The sequence below is a fragment of the Mobula birostris genome, chromosome 2 (assembly GCF_030028105.1).
Source record: "Mobula birostris isolate sMobBir1 chromosome 2, sMobBir1.hap1, whole genome shotgun sequence".
Lineage (NCBI taxonomy): Eukaryota > Metazoa > Chordata > Chondrichthyes > Myliobatiformes > Myliobatidae > Mobula > Mobula birostris.
In genome coordinates, this window is record NC_092371.1 from 230,436,705 (window position 1) to 230,454,854 (window position 18,150).

Below are 18,150 nucleotides of genomic sequence, written 5' to 3' on the forward strand. Positions count from 1 at the left end.
AACTGACTGTTCTCCTAATTTAAAATCTTCCATAGTTACTTACTTCCCTTTCTTCTTCCATGCCTATGTTGATGAGCGATTTGTAAAACTTGGCTCTGGCATTTAGTCCTCCATACACTATACATCTTCTGTTGGAGATTTAAGTGCAGGTCGGAGAGTGAGGTAAACTGAGTTCCTGCACTACCTGGCTGTTCTTTTCCTTCTGTCTGAAGGTAGCACGTTTCTTCTCTATCCATCACAATCTATATACTACTAAAACTCTCATGCTCTGTTTGTCTGTTTGTGACCTCCAATTAGTGCAAACGGTGCATTACAGCGGCACTTTTTTTGGCTAAGTCTAATTAAAATGCGCTAACTTACAGAATGCAGGCAAAGTTCAGGATTATGTATACGTATAAAATTGCTCATTTGCCAAAAATCAACAGGTTGCCTTTCACCCGAGACCTGATCGACCATCAAGGGTAAAAATATATGGATAGCCTAATTATGCCATGTGGAAAGAGAAGGGGGTCATTATGGTCAAGGGATGACACCAAACGTCGTCGGGAAGCGGCAAGGAGTGGGAGAGAACAACAATCGGATGAGGCCAGGGCCGCACGACTCCAGGATCAAAGAGTCAGGACAAAAAAGATGAGAGAAGACGAGACAGAGGAGGACAGGCATGTGCGTCTCCAAAATGACAACAACAGGCACAGACGGAGGAGAGAACAAGGATCCGATCAGGCCAGGGCCGCACGACTCCAGGATCAGAGAGAAAGAACAAATGGTAGAAGAGATGAAGGGAGAAAGAATGAAAGGGCTGCGCGTCTCCAAAATGACAAAAACAGGCAGAGAAGAGGAAGAGACAGAGGAGAAAAGGAAATATCAACTCGAGAATATGCGGCACAGAGTAATTATTGCAAGAGCTGCTGAAGACGAGAATGGCCGCTTTCGACGACAATACCTCAACACAGTAAGAGCAAGGCAAAATGTACGACTCGCATGCCGTCACATTTCTGCTGATGTCGATTCGATGACCAGAGTATGCCCTCACTGCCGTGCCTTCCTAGTCACTGGAGAAACCGCACATTTCTGCTGTATGAAGGGAAAGGTCAGGATAGGCAATTTGCAGCCTCTACCTGATGAACTCCTCAATTTGTCCAGCAATGATGAACCTATTGCAAACGAGTTCAGGAAGAACATCAGACAATACAATTGCCTCTTCCAAATGACATCCTTTGGTGCCAAAGAAGTCATTCCAACTAGGAATCGATGGAATCCTTCCGTGATTATTCAAGGCCAAATCCATTACATCGGACATTTAATTCCACACCCGACCCAGCAAGCCTGAGTCCTTCAAATTTACTTCATGGATATTTAATGTTCATTCTGGTCACACATTTGTCTTGCTATGCGTCTTTCTTCTTTAATAAGCTGAGTTTTTCTTCTTTAAATTCCAAATCAAAGAAATAACAATAGGATTCAGGAAAATTTAATGTTCATCCTGTTCACATCAGACTGCACTACCCTGCTCTCAAAGGGTGCCCCCAATGGGTCACCCCGTTATTTAGTATAAGCTAAGTGATGACGACTTCCTGAAATGTGCTATTGCAAAATGTTAAAGCTTACTTTTTTCAGCATAAACCAGTAACTCTCTCACATGTATGCGTTAATAATTATTCCCCTTGGGACACAGAATAATTTGCTGATGGCTCACAGCGTTCCACAGAACTTGAATAAGATGAGTGGAGAGGGGTGCTTTAAACCAAAGGTCTTACATATGCAAGATGTTTAGAGAACTATCCTTCTGCTTGAATACACACAAAAAACAGTGTCACCCAAGAATTATCATTGGAGTTGTCTAATCATTGCAAACACAATAAACTGTCCCTTTAAATAAAGTAGGTTCATCTCACAGTTTTGGACTCCCTGCTTGAGGCTTGCAGTGCAATAAAATGCTGGCTGCAGAGCAACTACATTAATTAGCAGCCAATTTGAAGTTGGTATGCTGTCCACATTGGAAGCAGTGAACACAGGTTAATCCTACGTCAGAATCCCTGTGCTAATCAAATTTAATACCCCAAAGTTGAGTATATTTATATCTTTTTTTATTGTGAAAACTGTCTCTGAATATCATTAAATACTTGGAGGACTGTTCCATATATTTTAACACAGTGCAACATTATGGTTGCATTCACTTGTAGAAATAATCAGTTTTGTCTCTGCCAGTTCTTGGATAGATCAATATTAAATTAAGCAGCAATGTTAAGAAGATTGTGCAGTGCCTTGTCTGAGAGCTTGTAGTGTGAACAATAAGTGTCCTGAAAATTTAGCACATGGCAGGTTGTCTTCCGTTCAGTCTGTTAATGTTTCTCCTAATACACTTTTAAATTCTATCTATAGAAGGAGAAATTAATAGCATGATGAAATTCTTCATTGAGATGTTTTATGAGAGTGCTCTGTGCTATTTACTCTTACTTTTCTTTTGTTCAATTATTTTGAATTCCATTCTTCTTTCCCTTCTAAGTAGAAATTGGGACTAGATAGACACTGATCATCAGATTATGCCAAACATTTTGATCTATCTGTTTTCAAATTGATTCATATTTTACTGTGCTTTTATAATATACTGAAAGCAGGAACTCCATTCAAAGGAAGGAATGTGAAATAATCAGTAAAATCTCTGGTTATAATTCACCACAATAAATAAAACCTGAATACATATTTTTAAGAAAATCAGTAGTTTAGATTGAGTTGTGTTAGGTCCACTGCCCCATTTTGCACTTTCTAACCTTGTGTACTGAAAAATTAGCAGAAAGTGAATATTTAGTGTGAGGAAAACTGCATTTGAACCAGTTAGACATACAGTTCCTTTTGTCAGTTTTTCAGACACAGTTTATTGTGGCAGTTCAGAGCTGAATGATGAATGGAAATTTTCCATCAAATAATTTTGTAATTTTAGGAACCAACAGGTATTCAAAAGCTGACACCTCTGCAGGCTATTAAAATGAAATTATGCAAAGTTAAGCATGGTAGCACTTGATTCCTTATCAATTCGTACTCAAAAATAGATTAAAATTGTAAAGCTTCTCTTCATTATCTGGGTTTGCTTAAACTGCAATAAAGTATCATAGAGGCTGTTATCACTGAGCCATAGAATTGCGCAACGCAGAAATGGGCCTTTTGGCCCATATGCCTGTACCAACTTTTTTGCCCAGATGCAATTATCCCATTTTCTGGCATTAGATGCATATCTTTCTATGCATTCCTATTTAAATTCTTTGTATCCTTTATACCTAAATGTCCCTTAAACACAGTGATTGTATCTGATACCTCCCATGGCAGTAAACTCATTAGCCACTGTCTGTGTGAAACAAAATGCCCTCAAATGCCCTTTAAAGCCCATTCCTCCCACCTTAAACCTCTCTCCCCTTTTACTTTTAATAGCCCATGTAGTCAATGTAGCTGTTTACACACAAAATAAGGATGTTTCTGTGATCAGTTCAAATTCTAATCTCACTTGTTTCTGAAAATATTGTCAGTCAAGAATTTACATTGCCAACTGAAGCCATTTTGCTCATCTCTGAAAAGCAAATTGTCACATTCCTTAATAGTTTACATCTGTGTGCCTCAAGGCCTCATGGACCTCATGAATTTAGATTTCTGTTTTACTTCTAACTCATCAGACTTACTCATTATGAGTACTCTAAGCAGACAACTCCATTCCAGGTACAAATATCTGATTTTAACTTTCTCAGTGCAAATGTGTAAACTCTTCATTTTCCTTCATTTTACACAGATTTGTCAGCACTGGCTGGCTCAGTGTTTTTGGAACTATTTGAACTGGACAGAAATTGGACATTATATTGCCATCTGTGTAACCTTGGGCCCTGACTATCAGGTTTACATGTGCATTGCTTTACTGAAACATTTGCAGCAAGACATTCTTCATCACATGCAAACTCAAGATCTTCAGATTTTTCTTAAGGTAAGTGTGGCTATTAAAATATTTGAAAGATAAATGGACCTGGGCCTGAAAGTAATTAGCAAAACCAAACAAATGTTCATTTATGCACATCAAGCAAGCCTTGATTATTATTATTTATTTGTGTCTCTGGTTGATTGAACACAATTGTTATTATAAAAATATTAAAAATATAAATATTTGACTGCAGTCAATTTAGATTGATGGTGTCCTTTGTTAAAAATCATTGAGCCATTCGTATTATTGTCTGTCAGTGTAATTTGTTTGAGATCATGTCTTTCTGTTGATATAAATATGATTGGTCTGCTGTTTGAAATCATTCTACAAGCCAGCTTAAATATTACTTTTCAAAGAATGAATTTAGGTGAAGGTTGAGCTCTTTGGTTGAATTAATAGGGCAGATTGCTCAACTCTAGGTTCCTCATCCTTCCTTTGTGTAAAATTTTCTACTTGACTGGTATTTGCATTAGCCATTGGGGGAGTTAGAAATCTGAGCTAGTAAAATGTAAAGGCAGCAGAAGACTTACGCAGAATATATTTTATTTCCAGAGGCAAAGATAAGAGATTTTCTTTTTGAGTTTTCATTCCTGATGATGAAGCATCTAAGAAGTGGAATACAACATGTGCTACTCTCAAATGTCCACACTAAATTTCAGAAACTGATTTTTCCCCAATAAATGTGGTATGTTTTAAATAGTTTAGAACATAAAAGATTACAGCACAATACCATAAGACATAGGAGCAGAATTAGGCCATTTGGCCCATCGAGTCTGCTCTACCATTCAATCATGGCTGATCCTTTTTTACCCTCCTCAGCCCCAATCCCCAGCCTTCTTCCCATAACCTTTGATTCAGTGTCCAATCAAGAATCTATCAAGCTCTGCCTTAAATACACCCAACGGTCTGGCCTCCATAGCTGCCTGTAGTAATAATTTCCACAAATTCACCACCCTCTGACCAAATAAATTTCTCTGCATCTCTGTTTTAATTGGACGCCCCTGTATCCTGATGCTGTGCCCTCTCGTCCTAGACTTCCCCACCATGGGAAACATCCTTTCCACATCCAATCTGTCTAGGCCTTACGACATTCAAAAGGTTTCGGTGTGTACAGACCCAGAGCCATCAAACATTCGTCATATGGTGACCCTTTCATTCCTAGAATCATCCTTATGAACCTCCTCTGAACCCTCTCCAATGCCAGCACATCATTTCTTAGATGAGGAGCCCAAAACTGTCACAATACACAAGGTGAAGCCTCACATTGCCTTATAAAGCCTTAGCATCACATCCCTGCTCTTGTATTTGCCTTCCTCACCACCAACTCAAACTGCAGGTTAAACTTCAGGGTGCCCTGCACAAGGACTCCCAAGCTCCTTTGCATCTCGTATTTTTGAATTTTCTCCCCATTTGGAAAATAATCTGTACATTTATTTCTACTACCAAAGTGCATGACCATGCATTTTCCAACATTGTATTTCATTTGTCACTCTCTTGCTCATTCTCCTCATCTATCTAAGTCCATCTGGTGCCCACCTGTTTCCTCAACACTACCTGCCCCTTCGCTAATCTTCGTATCATCTGCAAACTTGGCAACAAAGCCATCCATTCCATCATCTAAATCATTGATATACAGCATAAAATGAAGCAGCCCCAACACTGATCCCTGCAGAACACCACTAGTCACTGGCAGCCAACCAGAAAAGGACCCCTTTATTCCCAGTCAGTGCCTCCTACCAATCAGCCAATGCTCTAACCATGCCAGTAACTTTCCTGTCACACCATGGGCTCTTAACATGGTAAGCAGCATCGTGAGTGGCACATTGTCAAAGGCCTTCTGAAAACCCAAATATACAACAACCACTGCATCCCCTTTACCTATCCTACGTGTAATCTCCTCAAAAGATTCCAACAGGTTCATCACACAAGATTTTCCCTGAAGTTAAACCATGCTGACTTTGTCCTATCTTGTTCTCTGTCACGAAGTACTCCATAATCTCATCCTTAACAAATGACTCCAACATTTTCCCAACCACTGAAGTCTATAATTTCCTTTCTGCTGCCTTCCTCCTTTCTTAAAGAGTGGAGTGACATTTGCAGTTTTCCAGTCCTCTGGTACCAATGATTTCTGAAAGACCATTATTGATGCTTCCACAATCTCGGCCACTACCTCTTTCAGAACTCTAGGATGCCATTCATCTGGACCTGGTGAATAGGTACCCTTAGGTCTTTCAGCTTTTTGAACATCTTCTCTCTTGTAATAGTAACCACACTCACTTCTCTTCCCTCACACCCTTCAACATCTGGCACACTGCTAGTGTCTTGCACAGTGAAGACTGATGCAAAATACTCATTTAAGACCATAAGACAAAGGAGCAGAAGTTGGCCGTTCAGCCCATCGAGTCTGCTCCGCCATTTTATCATGAGCTGATCCATTCTCCCATTTAGTTCATCTGCTATCTCCTTGTCCCCTGTGACTACTTCTCTGGCCTCATTTTTCAGCGTTCCTATATCCACTCTCACCTCTCTTATTTTTTTGAAAAAACTTTTACTATCCACTTTGATATTATTTGCTAGCTTTCTTTCATATTTAATCTTGTCCCTCCTAATGATTCTTTTAGTTGCTCTCTGTAGGCTTTTAAAAACTTCCCAATCCTCTATCATAGAAACATAGAAAACCTACAGGACAATACAGGCCCTTCGGCCCACAATGCTGTGCCGAACATGTACAAGGGGTGATTGATAAGTTCGTGGCCTAAGGTAGAAGGAGTCAATTTTAGAAAACCTAGCACATTTATTTTTCAACATGGTCCCCTCCTACATTTACACCCTTAGTCCAGCAGTTGTGGAGCATATGGATCTTGAACCTCCAGAAAGTGTCCACAGCAGGGGTGATTGATAAATTCGTGGCTGAAGGTAGAAGGAGATGAGTTAAAAACACAAACATGAGAAAATCTGCAGATGCTGGAAGTTCAAGCAACACACACAAGATGCTGGTGGAACGCAGCAGGCCAGGCAGCAGCTATGGATGAGTCATACAGCTCTCGTTTCATGCACGTGCAGTTCAACTCTTTGAGTGATTATGCAGAAAGTTTGAAGTTAATAACTCATCTCCTTCTACCTTAGGCCATGAACTTATCAATCACCCCTGATGAGTTATTAACCTCAAACTTTCTGCATAATCACTCAAAGAGTTGAACTGCACGTACATGTAACAAGAGCTGTATAACTCATCTCCTTCTACCTTAGGCTACGAACTTATCAATCACCCCTGCTGTGGACACTTTCTGGAGATCCAAGATCCGTATGCTCCACGACTGCTGGACTAAGTATGTAAATGTAGGAGGGGACTATGTTGAAAAATAAATGTGCTAGATTTTCTAAAATTGACTCCTCCTACCTTAGGTCATGAACTTATCAATCACCCCTTGCACTTACTTTAGAAATTACTTAGCTTTACCCATAGCCCTGTATTTATCTAAGCTCCACGTACCTATCCAGGAGTCTCTTAAAAGACCCCATCGCATCCGCTTCCACCACTGTCGCCGGCAACCCATTCCACGCACTCACCACTCTCTGCATAAAAAAACTTACCCCTGACATCTCCTATTTTCCCATTAATTTTTGTTTTTGAGAAAGAAGGGCAAGAGTCAGAGGTTAGAGAGCACCCTTGTGGCTATGCCCCTTGACAATAGATACTCCTGCTTGATACTTTGGGGTGGGGGGGGAACGGCCTACCTGGGGGAAGCAACAGTGTCCGTGCCTCTGGCACAGAGTCTGGCCCTGTGGCTCAGAAGGGTACAGAAAGGAAGAGGATGGCATCAGTGATATGGGACTCTATAGTTAGGGGGTCAGACAGGCAATTCTGTGGACACAGGAAAGAAGCACGGATGGTAGTTTGCCTCCCAGGTGCCAGGGTCCAGGATGTTTTTGATCGCATCCAAGATATCCTGAAGTGGGAAGGAGAACAGCCAGAGGTCGTGGTACATATTGGTACCAACAACATCTGTAGGAAAAGGGAGGAGGTCCTGAAAGCAGACTACACAGAGTTAGGAAAGAAGCTTAGAAGCAGGACCACAAAGGTAGGCATCTTGGGATTACTGCCTGTGCCACGCGCAGTGCGTGTAGGAATAGAGTGAGATGGAGGATAAATGCGTGGCTGAGGATTTGGAGTAGGGAGCAGGGATTCAGATTTCTGGATCATTGGGACCTCTTTTAGGGCAGGTGTGACCTGTACAAAAAGGACAGGTTGCACTTGAATTCCAGGGGGACTGATTTCCAGGGGGGAGGTTTGCTAAGGCTATTCGGGAGGGTTTAAACTAGGAATGCTGGGGGTTGGGAACGAAATTGAAGAGACAGGGGAAGAGGCAGTTGGCTCAAAAATAGAGAAAGCTTGGAGACAGTACGAAAGGGAGGATAGGCAGGTGATCGAGAAGGGACGCACTCAGACCGATGGTTTGAGATGTGTCTATTTTAATGCAAGGAGTATTATGAACAAAGCGGATGAGCTCAGAGCGTGGATCAGTACTTGGACTATGATGTTGTGGCCATTACAGAGACTTGGATGGCTCAGGGGCAGGAATGGTTACTTTGAGTGCAAGTATGTTAAGAGCAAGAGGATAAGACGTGAGAGAATAGGACCAATCAAGTGTAACAGTGGAGAAGTGTGTATAGAACCAGAGGAGATAGCAGAGGTACTTAATGAGTACTTTGCTTCAGTATTCACTACGGAAAAGGATCTTGGCAATTGTAGGGATGACTTACAGCAGATTGAAAAGCTTGAGCATGTAGTTATTAAGAAAGAGGATGTGCAGGAGCTTTTGGAAAGCATCAAGTTGGATAAGTTACCGGGACCAGACAAGATGTACCCCAGGCTACTGTGGGAGGCGAGAGAGGAGATTATTGAGCCTCTGGCGATGATCTTTGCATCATCAATGGGGATGTGAGAGGTTCCGGAGGATTGGAGGGTTGTGCATGTTATTCCATTATTCAAGAAAGGGAGTAGAAATAGTCCAGGAAATTATAGACCAGTGAGTCTTACTTCAGTGGTTGGTATGTTGACGGAGAAGATCCTGAGAGGCAGGATTTATGAACATTTGGAGAGACATAACTTGATTAGGAATAGTCACCACGGCTTTGTGAAAGGCAGGTCATGCCTTACGAGCCTGCTTGAATTTTTTGAGGATATGACTAAACACATTGATTTTGGTAGAGCAGTAGATGTAGCGTATATGGATTTCAGCAAGGCATTTGATAAGGTACCCCATGCAAGGCCTATTGAGAGAGTAAGGAGGCATGGGATCCAAGGGGAAATTGTTTTGTGGATCCAGAACTGGCTTGCCCACAGAAGGCAAAGAGTGGTTGTAGACAGGTCATTTCTACATGGAGGTCGATCACCAGTGGTGTGCCTCAGGGATCTGTTCTGGGACCCCTACTCTTCATGATTTTTATAAATGATCTGGATGAAGAAATGGAGGGATGGGTTAGTAAATTTGCTGATGACACAAAGATTGGAGGTGTTGTGGATAGTGTGGAGGGCTGTCAGAGGTTACAACAGGACATTGATAGGATGCAAAACTGGGCTGAGAAGTGGCAGATGGAGTTCAACCCAGATAAGTGTGAAGTGGTTCATTATGGTAGGTCAAATATGACGACAGAATATATTATTAATGGTAAGACTCTTGGCAGTGTGGAGGTTCAGAGGGATCTTGGGGTCCAAGTCCATAGGATACTCAAAGCTGCTGCACAGGTTGACTGTGTGGTTAAGAAGGCATACGGTGTATTGGCCTTCATCAACCATGGGATTGAGCTCAAGAGCCGAGAGGTAATGTTGCAGCTATGTAGGACCCTGGTAAGACCCCACTTGGAGTACTGTGCTCAGTTCTGGTCACCTCACTACAGGAAGGATGTGGAAACCATAAAAAGGGTGTAGAGGAGATTTAAAAGGATGCTGCCTAGATTGGGGAGTATGCCTTATGAGAATAGGTTGAGTGAACTCGGCCTTTTTTTCCTTGGAGCAACGGAGGGTGAGAGATGACCTGATAGAGGTGTATAAGATGATGAGAGGCATTGATCATGTGGATAGTCAGAGGCTTTTTCCCAGGGCTGAAATGGCTAACATGAGAGGGCACAGTTTTAAGGTGCTTGGAAGTAGGTACAGAGGAGATATCAGGGGTAAGTTTTTTATGCAAAGAGTGGTGAGTGCGTGGAATGGGCTGCTGGCAACAGTTGGGGCAGATACGATAGCGTGTTTGAAGAGACTCCTGGACAGGTACATTGAGCTCAGAAAAATAGAGGGCTATGAATAACCCTAGGTAATTTCTCAGGTAAGGACAAGTTCGGCACAGCTTTGTGGGCCGAAGGGCCTATATTGTGCTGTAGGTTTTCTATGTTTTGTTGTATGCCCTCTCTTTTCCTTTACATTAGCTTTGACTTCGCTTGTCAGCCACAGTTGTAATATTTTTGAATAACTTTTGTATACTATTTGATATTTCTTTGTTTTTGGAATACATCTATCTTGCGCCTTCCTCATTTTTCTGAGAAACTCACACCATTGCTGCTCTGGTGTTATCCCTGCCAGCATCTCCTTCAAATTTACTTTGGCCCACTCCTCCCTCATACCATTGTAAGTTCCTTTACTCCACCGAAATACTGCTACATCAGACTCTACTTTCTCCCTATTAAATTTCAAACTGAACTCAATCATATTGTGATAACTGGTTCCTAAGGGCTCTTTTACCTTAAGCTCCCTAACACCTCCAGTTCATTACTTAACACCCAATCCAGTATAGCCGATCCCCTAGCAGACTCGACATTAAACTGTTCTAAAAAGCCCTCTTAGAGGCATTCAAGAAACTCATTGTCTTGAGATCCATTTCCAACCTGATTTTCCTAATTGACCTGCATGTTGAAATCTCCCATGACCATCATAACACTGCCCTTTTGACATGCCTTTTCTATTTCCTGTTGTAATCTGTGGTACATGTCCCTGCTGCTGTTGGGAGGCCTGTATATAACTGCCATCAGGATCCCTGCAGTTTCTTAACTCAACCCACAAGGATTCAATATTTTTCAATCCTATCTCACATCTTTCTACTGATTTGATGCCATTCATTACCAGCAGAGCTATGCCACCCACCTTAGCCGACCTTCCTATTCTTTCAATACAACACGTAACTGATACCAAAGAAGATACTAAAAGCTTTTTTAAGTATATACAGAGTAAAAGAGAGCTTAGAGTAGATATAGGACCAATAGAAAGTGATGCTGGAGATATTGTAATGAGAGACACAGAGATGGTAGAGGAACTGAATGCGTATTTTGCATCAGTCTTCACAGTGGAAGACATCTGCAGTATACCGGACATTCAAGAGTATCAGGGAAGTGAAGTACGTGCAGTGAAAATTACGAATGAGAAGGTGCTTAGGAAGCTTAATGGTCTGAGGGTGGATAAATTTCCTGGACCTGATGGAATGCTGCCTCGGGTTCTGAAGGAAGTAGCTGGAGAGATTGAAGACGCATTCACAATGATCTTTCAAGAATTGATAGATTTTGGCATTGTACCAGATAAATGCGAAATTGCAAATGTTACTCTGCTATTTAAGAAGCGTGGGAGGCAGCAGAAAAGAAACTATAGACCAGTTAGCCTGACATCTGTGGTTGGGAAGTCCTTGGAATCGATTGTTAGGAATGAGATTACGGAATACCTGGAGGCACATGACAAGATAGGCCAAAGCCAGCATGGTTTCCTGAAAGGAAAATTCTGCCTGAGTAACCTACTGCAATTTTTTGAGGAAATTACAAGCGGCGTAGACAAATGAGATGCAGTAGATTTGGTAACCTGCTATTTCAGTTAACTACTTTCTGAGTATTGCATTCTTCTGTTTGAAGATGATATGTTAAAGATAAAAAGATAAAGACAAAGATTAGTTTTATTTGTCACATAAGCATGAAAACATACAGTGAAATGCATGGTTTGTGTCAGTGACCAGCACAGTCCAGGGATTCTGCTGGGGACAGCCTGCAAGTTTCACCATGCTTCTGGCACCAACATAGCATGCCCACAGTTTACTAACCTTAACCCTAACTGTACATCTTTTGGAATGTAGGAGGAAACAAGGGAAGTCAAAGCCAACATAAAAGCCAAAGAGAGAGCATATAATAGAGCAAAAATTAGTTAGAAGGATTGGGGAGCTTTTAAATACTAACAGAAGGCAACCAAAAAAGCCATTAAGAAGGTAAAGGTGGTATGAGAAAGGAAGGGAGAAAGGCAGAAGAAAGGAAATTATAAGCTGGTTAGTTTAACTTCAGTAGTTGGGAAGATGTTGGAGTCGATTGTTCAGGATAAGGCTTTGGGGTACTTGTACGCACATGATAAAATAGGCCGTTGTCAGTATGATTTCCTCAAGGGAAAATCTTGCCTGACAAATCTGTTAGAATTCTTTGAAGAAATAAGGAGGAGGATAGACAAAGGAGATTCAGTTGATTTTGTGTACTTGGATTGTCAGAAGGTCTTTCACAATATGCCACACATGAGGCTGCTTACCAAGCTAGGAGCCCATGGTATTACAGGAAAGATTCTAGCGTGGATAAAGCAATGGCTGATTGGCCGGAGGCATAGAGTGAGAAGAAAAGGAGCATTTTCTGGTTTGCTGCCAGAGACTAGTGGTGTTCCACAGGGTTCTGTGTTGGGACTGATTATCTTTACATTACCTGTCAATGATTTGAATGATGGTTACAGAAGGGCTTGGACTGATTGGGAGAATGGGCAAAGATGTGGGAGAAAATTGTTCACAATACTACAAATGCGGCCTCACCCATGCTTTATAAAGCCTCAATATAGCATCTTTGCTGTTATATCCTAGTCCTCTCAAAATGAATGTGAAGGCATTTGCCTTCCTCACCACCGACTCAGCCTAAAAATTAATCTTCAGGGAATCCTGCACAAGGACTCCAAAGTCCCTTTGCACTTCAGATAATCTGCATATGAAACAAAACCTGCACAACATGGAGCACTGACCAATTCTTCTTCTATGTCCAACTGTAACATTGTGGCGACCCACTTTCTACACAAGCGAACCGGCTCACAAAATAGCCCGCGCGCAGGGAGAGACTTTTGTGATGCACCTCGGACGTCATTTCCGCCTGGAGAGGGCTGGAAGGGAACTGCTTAAAAGCCAGTGCCGCGAAGTTTGAATAAACGAGTCTCGAGTGGGACTTACAGACTGCGTGTCGTTATTTCTAGCTCTGTGTGTAGCACATCACTACAACATTAAGTATTCTGTTGAAAATAAGCAATTTACTTTTGTTCTATTTTATTAGTTCCAAAAAGCAGAAGACACAGGTGAAAATAATTAGTAATGTAAGACTTAAAATCATGTAATATTTGTAGGAATGCTCCTGAATGGTTATCTATTATATCAGAAAAAAATCAATTCTAAATTTTCAAAAAAAAAGTACTAACTTTTCTTTGTTTAGGCTGTAATGAAGACCACTTAGGTAAAGTTCATACAGCTGTGGACAATTGTCCATCATCTTATTTTAGATAAATCAAATTATTTAACGGTTGATTAAAAAAGCTAGCTTAGCAAAGTTATCACAAAAGATATGTTAGATATAAAATCTGTGTAAATGAAACACAATATTGAATAATTTCTTTAGAAATCCATTGTTTGTTTCCAAGAAAATGGCTAGGCTTTACAGGTTTGAAAATAAATGAAAAATTCAAAAGTATCCATTCATACACTGGGGTGTAAGTATATTATTACTCAGCAGAGCAATAGTCCTTTTTTAAATCAGGAAATATTTTACAGTGGCAAAGCAATCAGAAATAGGTCATCTGGTTGAGCTTTAATGTGGCACGAACAGTAATTGAACAGCTGCGAACCAAGCATGTGAATAGAAAAGTAAATATACATGTATATTTGCCTTAGATTCAGCAGACTCTCTTTTGAGACAATTTGTTGTTTCTACATTCAATGGTGAAAGAAACCACTAGTCAAGTAATTTACTCTTGAATGTTATTGATTATACTGAATGATAAACAGTGCATTAAGATCATAGTTGAATAGCTTGTTTCATATTTTTATAACTAGCTGACTATGCATTGGCATATATAACATTTATTAAAAAATTGTAAGCACATTCTTAAAGTGGAGATGTGTGAAGTTATATCAAGGTGCATTCCAATTTTGAGTTACTGACAGCATAAGCTTTAATTCTTTTCTTATAGATCATTATGTAACATAATTCACAGATTACAGTTGTCATTCTTCCTATAGTTAATTTAAATCTAGTTTTCCTTTCCAAAACTAAACCTGAAGGCAGCTGATGAAAAATGAATGTAACTTATTTGTAAACATCTTAGAAATTTTCAAACTCTTAGCAGTTCTAGTGAATGGTTTTGTGTAATTGCTTTATATGATTTGTTATATTTTAACTATGTGCAAATTAGAAACTATAGTTTTATCTCTCTTAAGTCTACATTGCTGACATTGATTATTTTCCTACTTGGCATCAGGTTGGGAAAGATACAGTAATTTTTCCTGTCCCAGTCTCTTCTATAATTTGATTCACATTGAGTTATGGAGATGGTACAAAATATTTTGTTCTGTGTTTACAAATAAAGTCAATTCTTTTCCTATCAGTGAAAATAAAATGTGATCTGATTAAAGCTTTCTAAACCAAAATGATACTGCACCTGCAGTCCCTTTTTATAGCATTAAAGGATGGTTACTTCTGCAGGATGACAATTCTTTAATTAAAACATATGAGCACAATTTTCACACTGTTTTAAAGGCAATGACGTTTAATAATTTGTCATGAGAGAATATGTAAAATGAATAAAAATATGGAAAGGAGTCATTTGACATAGTGGTGAATCTCGAATCAGAAGTGCATGTTCAATACATTAAAAATCTGATTGAGACAAATTCATCTGTGATTGCTTATATTGAATTGGTGCCGTCATTGTGCTTTCTTAAATGGACTCCAGTGGAATTGAATCTCAGGAAGCAAGTTTAGCTGGCAGCTAATACTACTATGAGTGGACAAGAGCGAGGTTCCTAGATGGTCTATTGCCTCCCGCCTGCCAGGGTTAGGGACCTCTCAGTTTCATTCCACAGCATGCTTATGGGAGGGTGAGCAGCCAGAGGAAATTGTTGAGGAAATTACCAGTAGGCTAGACAAGGGAGATGCAGTGGATGTTGTATACTTGGATTTTGAGAAGGCCTTTGACAAGGTGCCACACATGAGGCTGCTTAACAAGATAAGAGCCCACGGAATTACAGGAAAGTTACATACGTGGATAGAGCGTTGGCTGATTGGCAGGAAACAGAGAGTGGGAATAAAGGGATCCTATTCTGGTTGGCTGCCGGTTATCAGTGGTGTTCCACAGGGATCAGTGTTGGGGCCGCTTCCTTTTACATTGTACATCAACGATTTGGATTATGGAATAGAGGGCTTTGTGGCTAAGTTTGCTGACGATACGAAGATAGGTGGAGGGGTTGGTAGTGCTGAGGAAACGGAGAGTCTGCAGAGAGACTTGGATAGATTGGAACAATGGGCAGAGAAGTGGCAAATGAAGTACAATGTTGGAAAGTGTATGGTTATGCACTTTGGCAGAAAAAATAAACGGGCAGACTATTATTTAAATGGGGAAAGAATTCAAAGTTCTGAGATGCAACGGGACTTGGGAGTCCTCGTACAGGATTCCCTTAAAGTTAACCTCCACGTTGAGTCGATAGTGAAGAAGGTGAATGCAATGTTGGCATTCATTTCTAGAGGAATAGAGTATAGGAGCAGGGATGTGATGTTGAGGCTCTATAAGGCGCTGGTGAGACCTCAGTTTGGTCTCCTTATTTAAGAAAGGATGTGCTGACGTTGGAGAGGGTGCAGAGAAGATTCACTAGAATGATTCTGGGAATGAGAGGGTTAACATATGAGGAGTGTTTGTCCGCTCTTGGACTGTATTCCTTGGAGTTTAGAAGAATGAGGGGAGACCTCATAGAAACATCTCGAATGTTAAAAGGCATGGACAGAGTAGATGTGGCAAAGTTGTTTCCCATGATGGGGGAGTCTAGTACGAGAGGGCATGACTTAAGGATTGAAAGGCGCTCATTCAGAACAGAGATGCGAAGAAATTTTTTTAGCCAGAGGGTGGTGAATCTGTGGAATTTGTTGCCACAGGCGGCAGTGGAGGCCAAGTCATTGGGTGTATTTAAGGCAGAAATTGATAGTTATCTGAGTAGCCAGGGCATCAAAGGTTATGGTGTGAAGACGGGGGAGTGGGACTAAATGGGAGAATGGATCAGCTCATGATGAAATGGCAGAGCAGACTTGATGGGCCGAATCGCCGACTTCTGCTCCAAGAATCTGTCAACCTCTGCCTTAAGTATACATAAAGACTCAGTCTCCACGACTTGTAAGCACAAAATAATTTGCAGATGCTGGGGTCAAAGCAACACTCACAACATGCTAGAGGAACTCAGCAGGTCGGGCAGCATCCGTGGAAAAGATCGGTCGATGTTTCGGGCCGGAACCCCGTGTTGTGAGTGTTGCAGTCTCCACAACTGCCTGTGGCAAAGAATACCATGGATTCACCACTCTCTGACTAAGCAAATTCTTCCTCATCTCCTTTCTAAAAGGATGCTCCCTCTATTCTGAGGATATGTCCTCTGGTCTTAGACTCACCCACCATAGAAAACATCCTCTCCACATCCATTCTATCAAAGCATTTCTCTATTTGATAGGTTTCAATAAGGTCAGCCTGAATTCTGGTGTATACAGGTTTAGAACGATCTAATGCTCTTCATATGACAAGCCATTCAATCCTGGAATCATTTTCGAGAATCTCTGTTGAATCCTCACCAGTTTCAGCACATCCTAAGGGGACCAAACTTGCACACAATACTCTAAGTGAAGCCTCACCACTGTTTTATGAAGTTTAAACATTAAATTCTTATTTTTATATTCTAGTCATCTTGAAATCAATGCTAACATTGCATTTCCCTTCCTCACCACAGACTCAACCTGCAAATTTACCTTTAGGGAATCCTGCACAAGGGCTTTTCATCTGCCTCTCTCCCTCCTGAAGAGTGGAGGGTGAAGAGTGGGTGGCACGGTAGTGTAGTGGTTAGCACAGGTGACCCATGTTCAATGCCTGATGTTGGCTGTAAGGAATTTGTACATTCTCCCTGTGACTGCGTGGGTTTCCTCTGGGTGTTCCACTTTCCTCACACAGTCCAAAGATGTACAGGTTGTTACAGGTTACAATAATCAGTTTCCCGTGATTAGCGCGTTAAATTGGTGGGTTGATGTGCAGTATGGCTTGAAAGGCCTACTCCATGCTGTATCTTAATAAATAAATAACAATAATTTCAATGTTTTTAACTTTTTTATTATTTAGGAGGAAGCAATCCATGGATTTCATATTAGCAGATATTTGGAATATATGGAGAAGCTTGAAAAATCATACAGATCTACTATACTAACAGATATGAAGAACATTAAAAAATGAATGAAAATAGATTGAAAATTTGATTACTTCCTTGTAACCCGAGTTTTAATTCCTATTTGTGGAATTTTATTGAAGACTATATTAAAAATCTTAAATATGTATATAAAAATGCAACTTCATGTTTAGATTGTATACTGTGACTGAAAAGAATTTTGGCAAATGCTGCAGCAAACTAAATAAATGATATTCTTGGAGATTTTGTCGTGTGTGTCAAATGTATTCCATATCCTTTTAGCTTTCAGTACAAACTTAGCCAACAGTAAGGGCATTTACATTATTGTTTTATTCCATAGTTAGGTGGGAGGGTTATTTTCATTCTGACTTGACCTATTTAAAGAAATTCAAATGGGGGAAAGGTATTTCATCTAATACACTTAGCAATTTTTTTTACCGTAGCAATGTTGAACATGAGGAAAACCTGTGATGTCTTTATATGTGATCAAAGCTTAATTGAAACGAAAGCAAAATAGTGAAGATGGTAAAAATCTAAAAAGGAATCAGAAAATGTTGGAAATATATAGCAAGTCAGGTAGAATAATGTAAAAGGAGAAGCAAAGTCAACATTCTAGTCTAAATGTTAGTTTATATAACTAAGGCAAATTGTGAATTAATACTGGTCAATATTGATCGATAAAAAACTTTATTTTTTTATTTGACATTGCCATAGTTTTGT

The 18,150-nt window shown here is 40.4% G+C and overlaps 1 protein-coding gene across 2 annotated transcripts in view; it reads left to right on the top strand.

Annotated features, from left to right (window-relative positions):
* The window catches only part of tbc1d32 (TBC1 domain family, member 32), a 241,352-nt gene extending 223,698 nt beyond the window's left edge, over nt 1-17,654 (top strand). For both annotated transcript variants that reach the window (XM_072279190.1, XM_072279195.1), the window contains 2 exons: nt 3,779-3,967; nt 17,367-17,654. In XM_072279190.1, the coding sequence (XP_072135291.1) occupies nt 3,779-3,967; nt 17,367-17,477 (300 nt within the window). In that variant the 3' untranslated portion in view covers nt 17,478-17,654. The remainder of the gene's footprint in view (nt 1-3,778; nt 3,968-17,366) is intronic.
* The last annotated feature ends 496 nt before the right edge of the window (nt 17,655-18,150 follow it).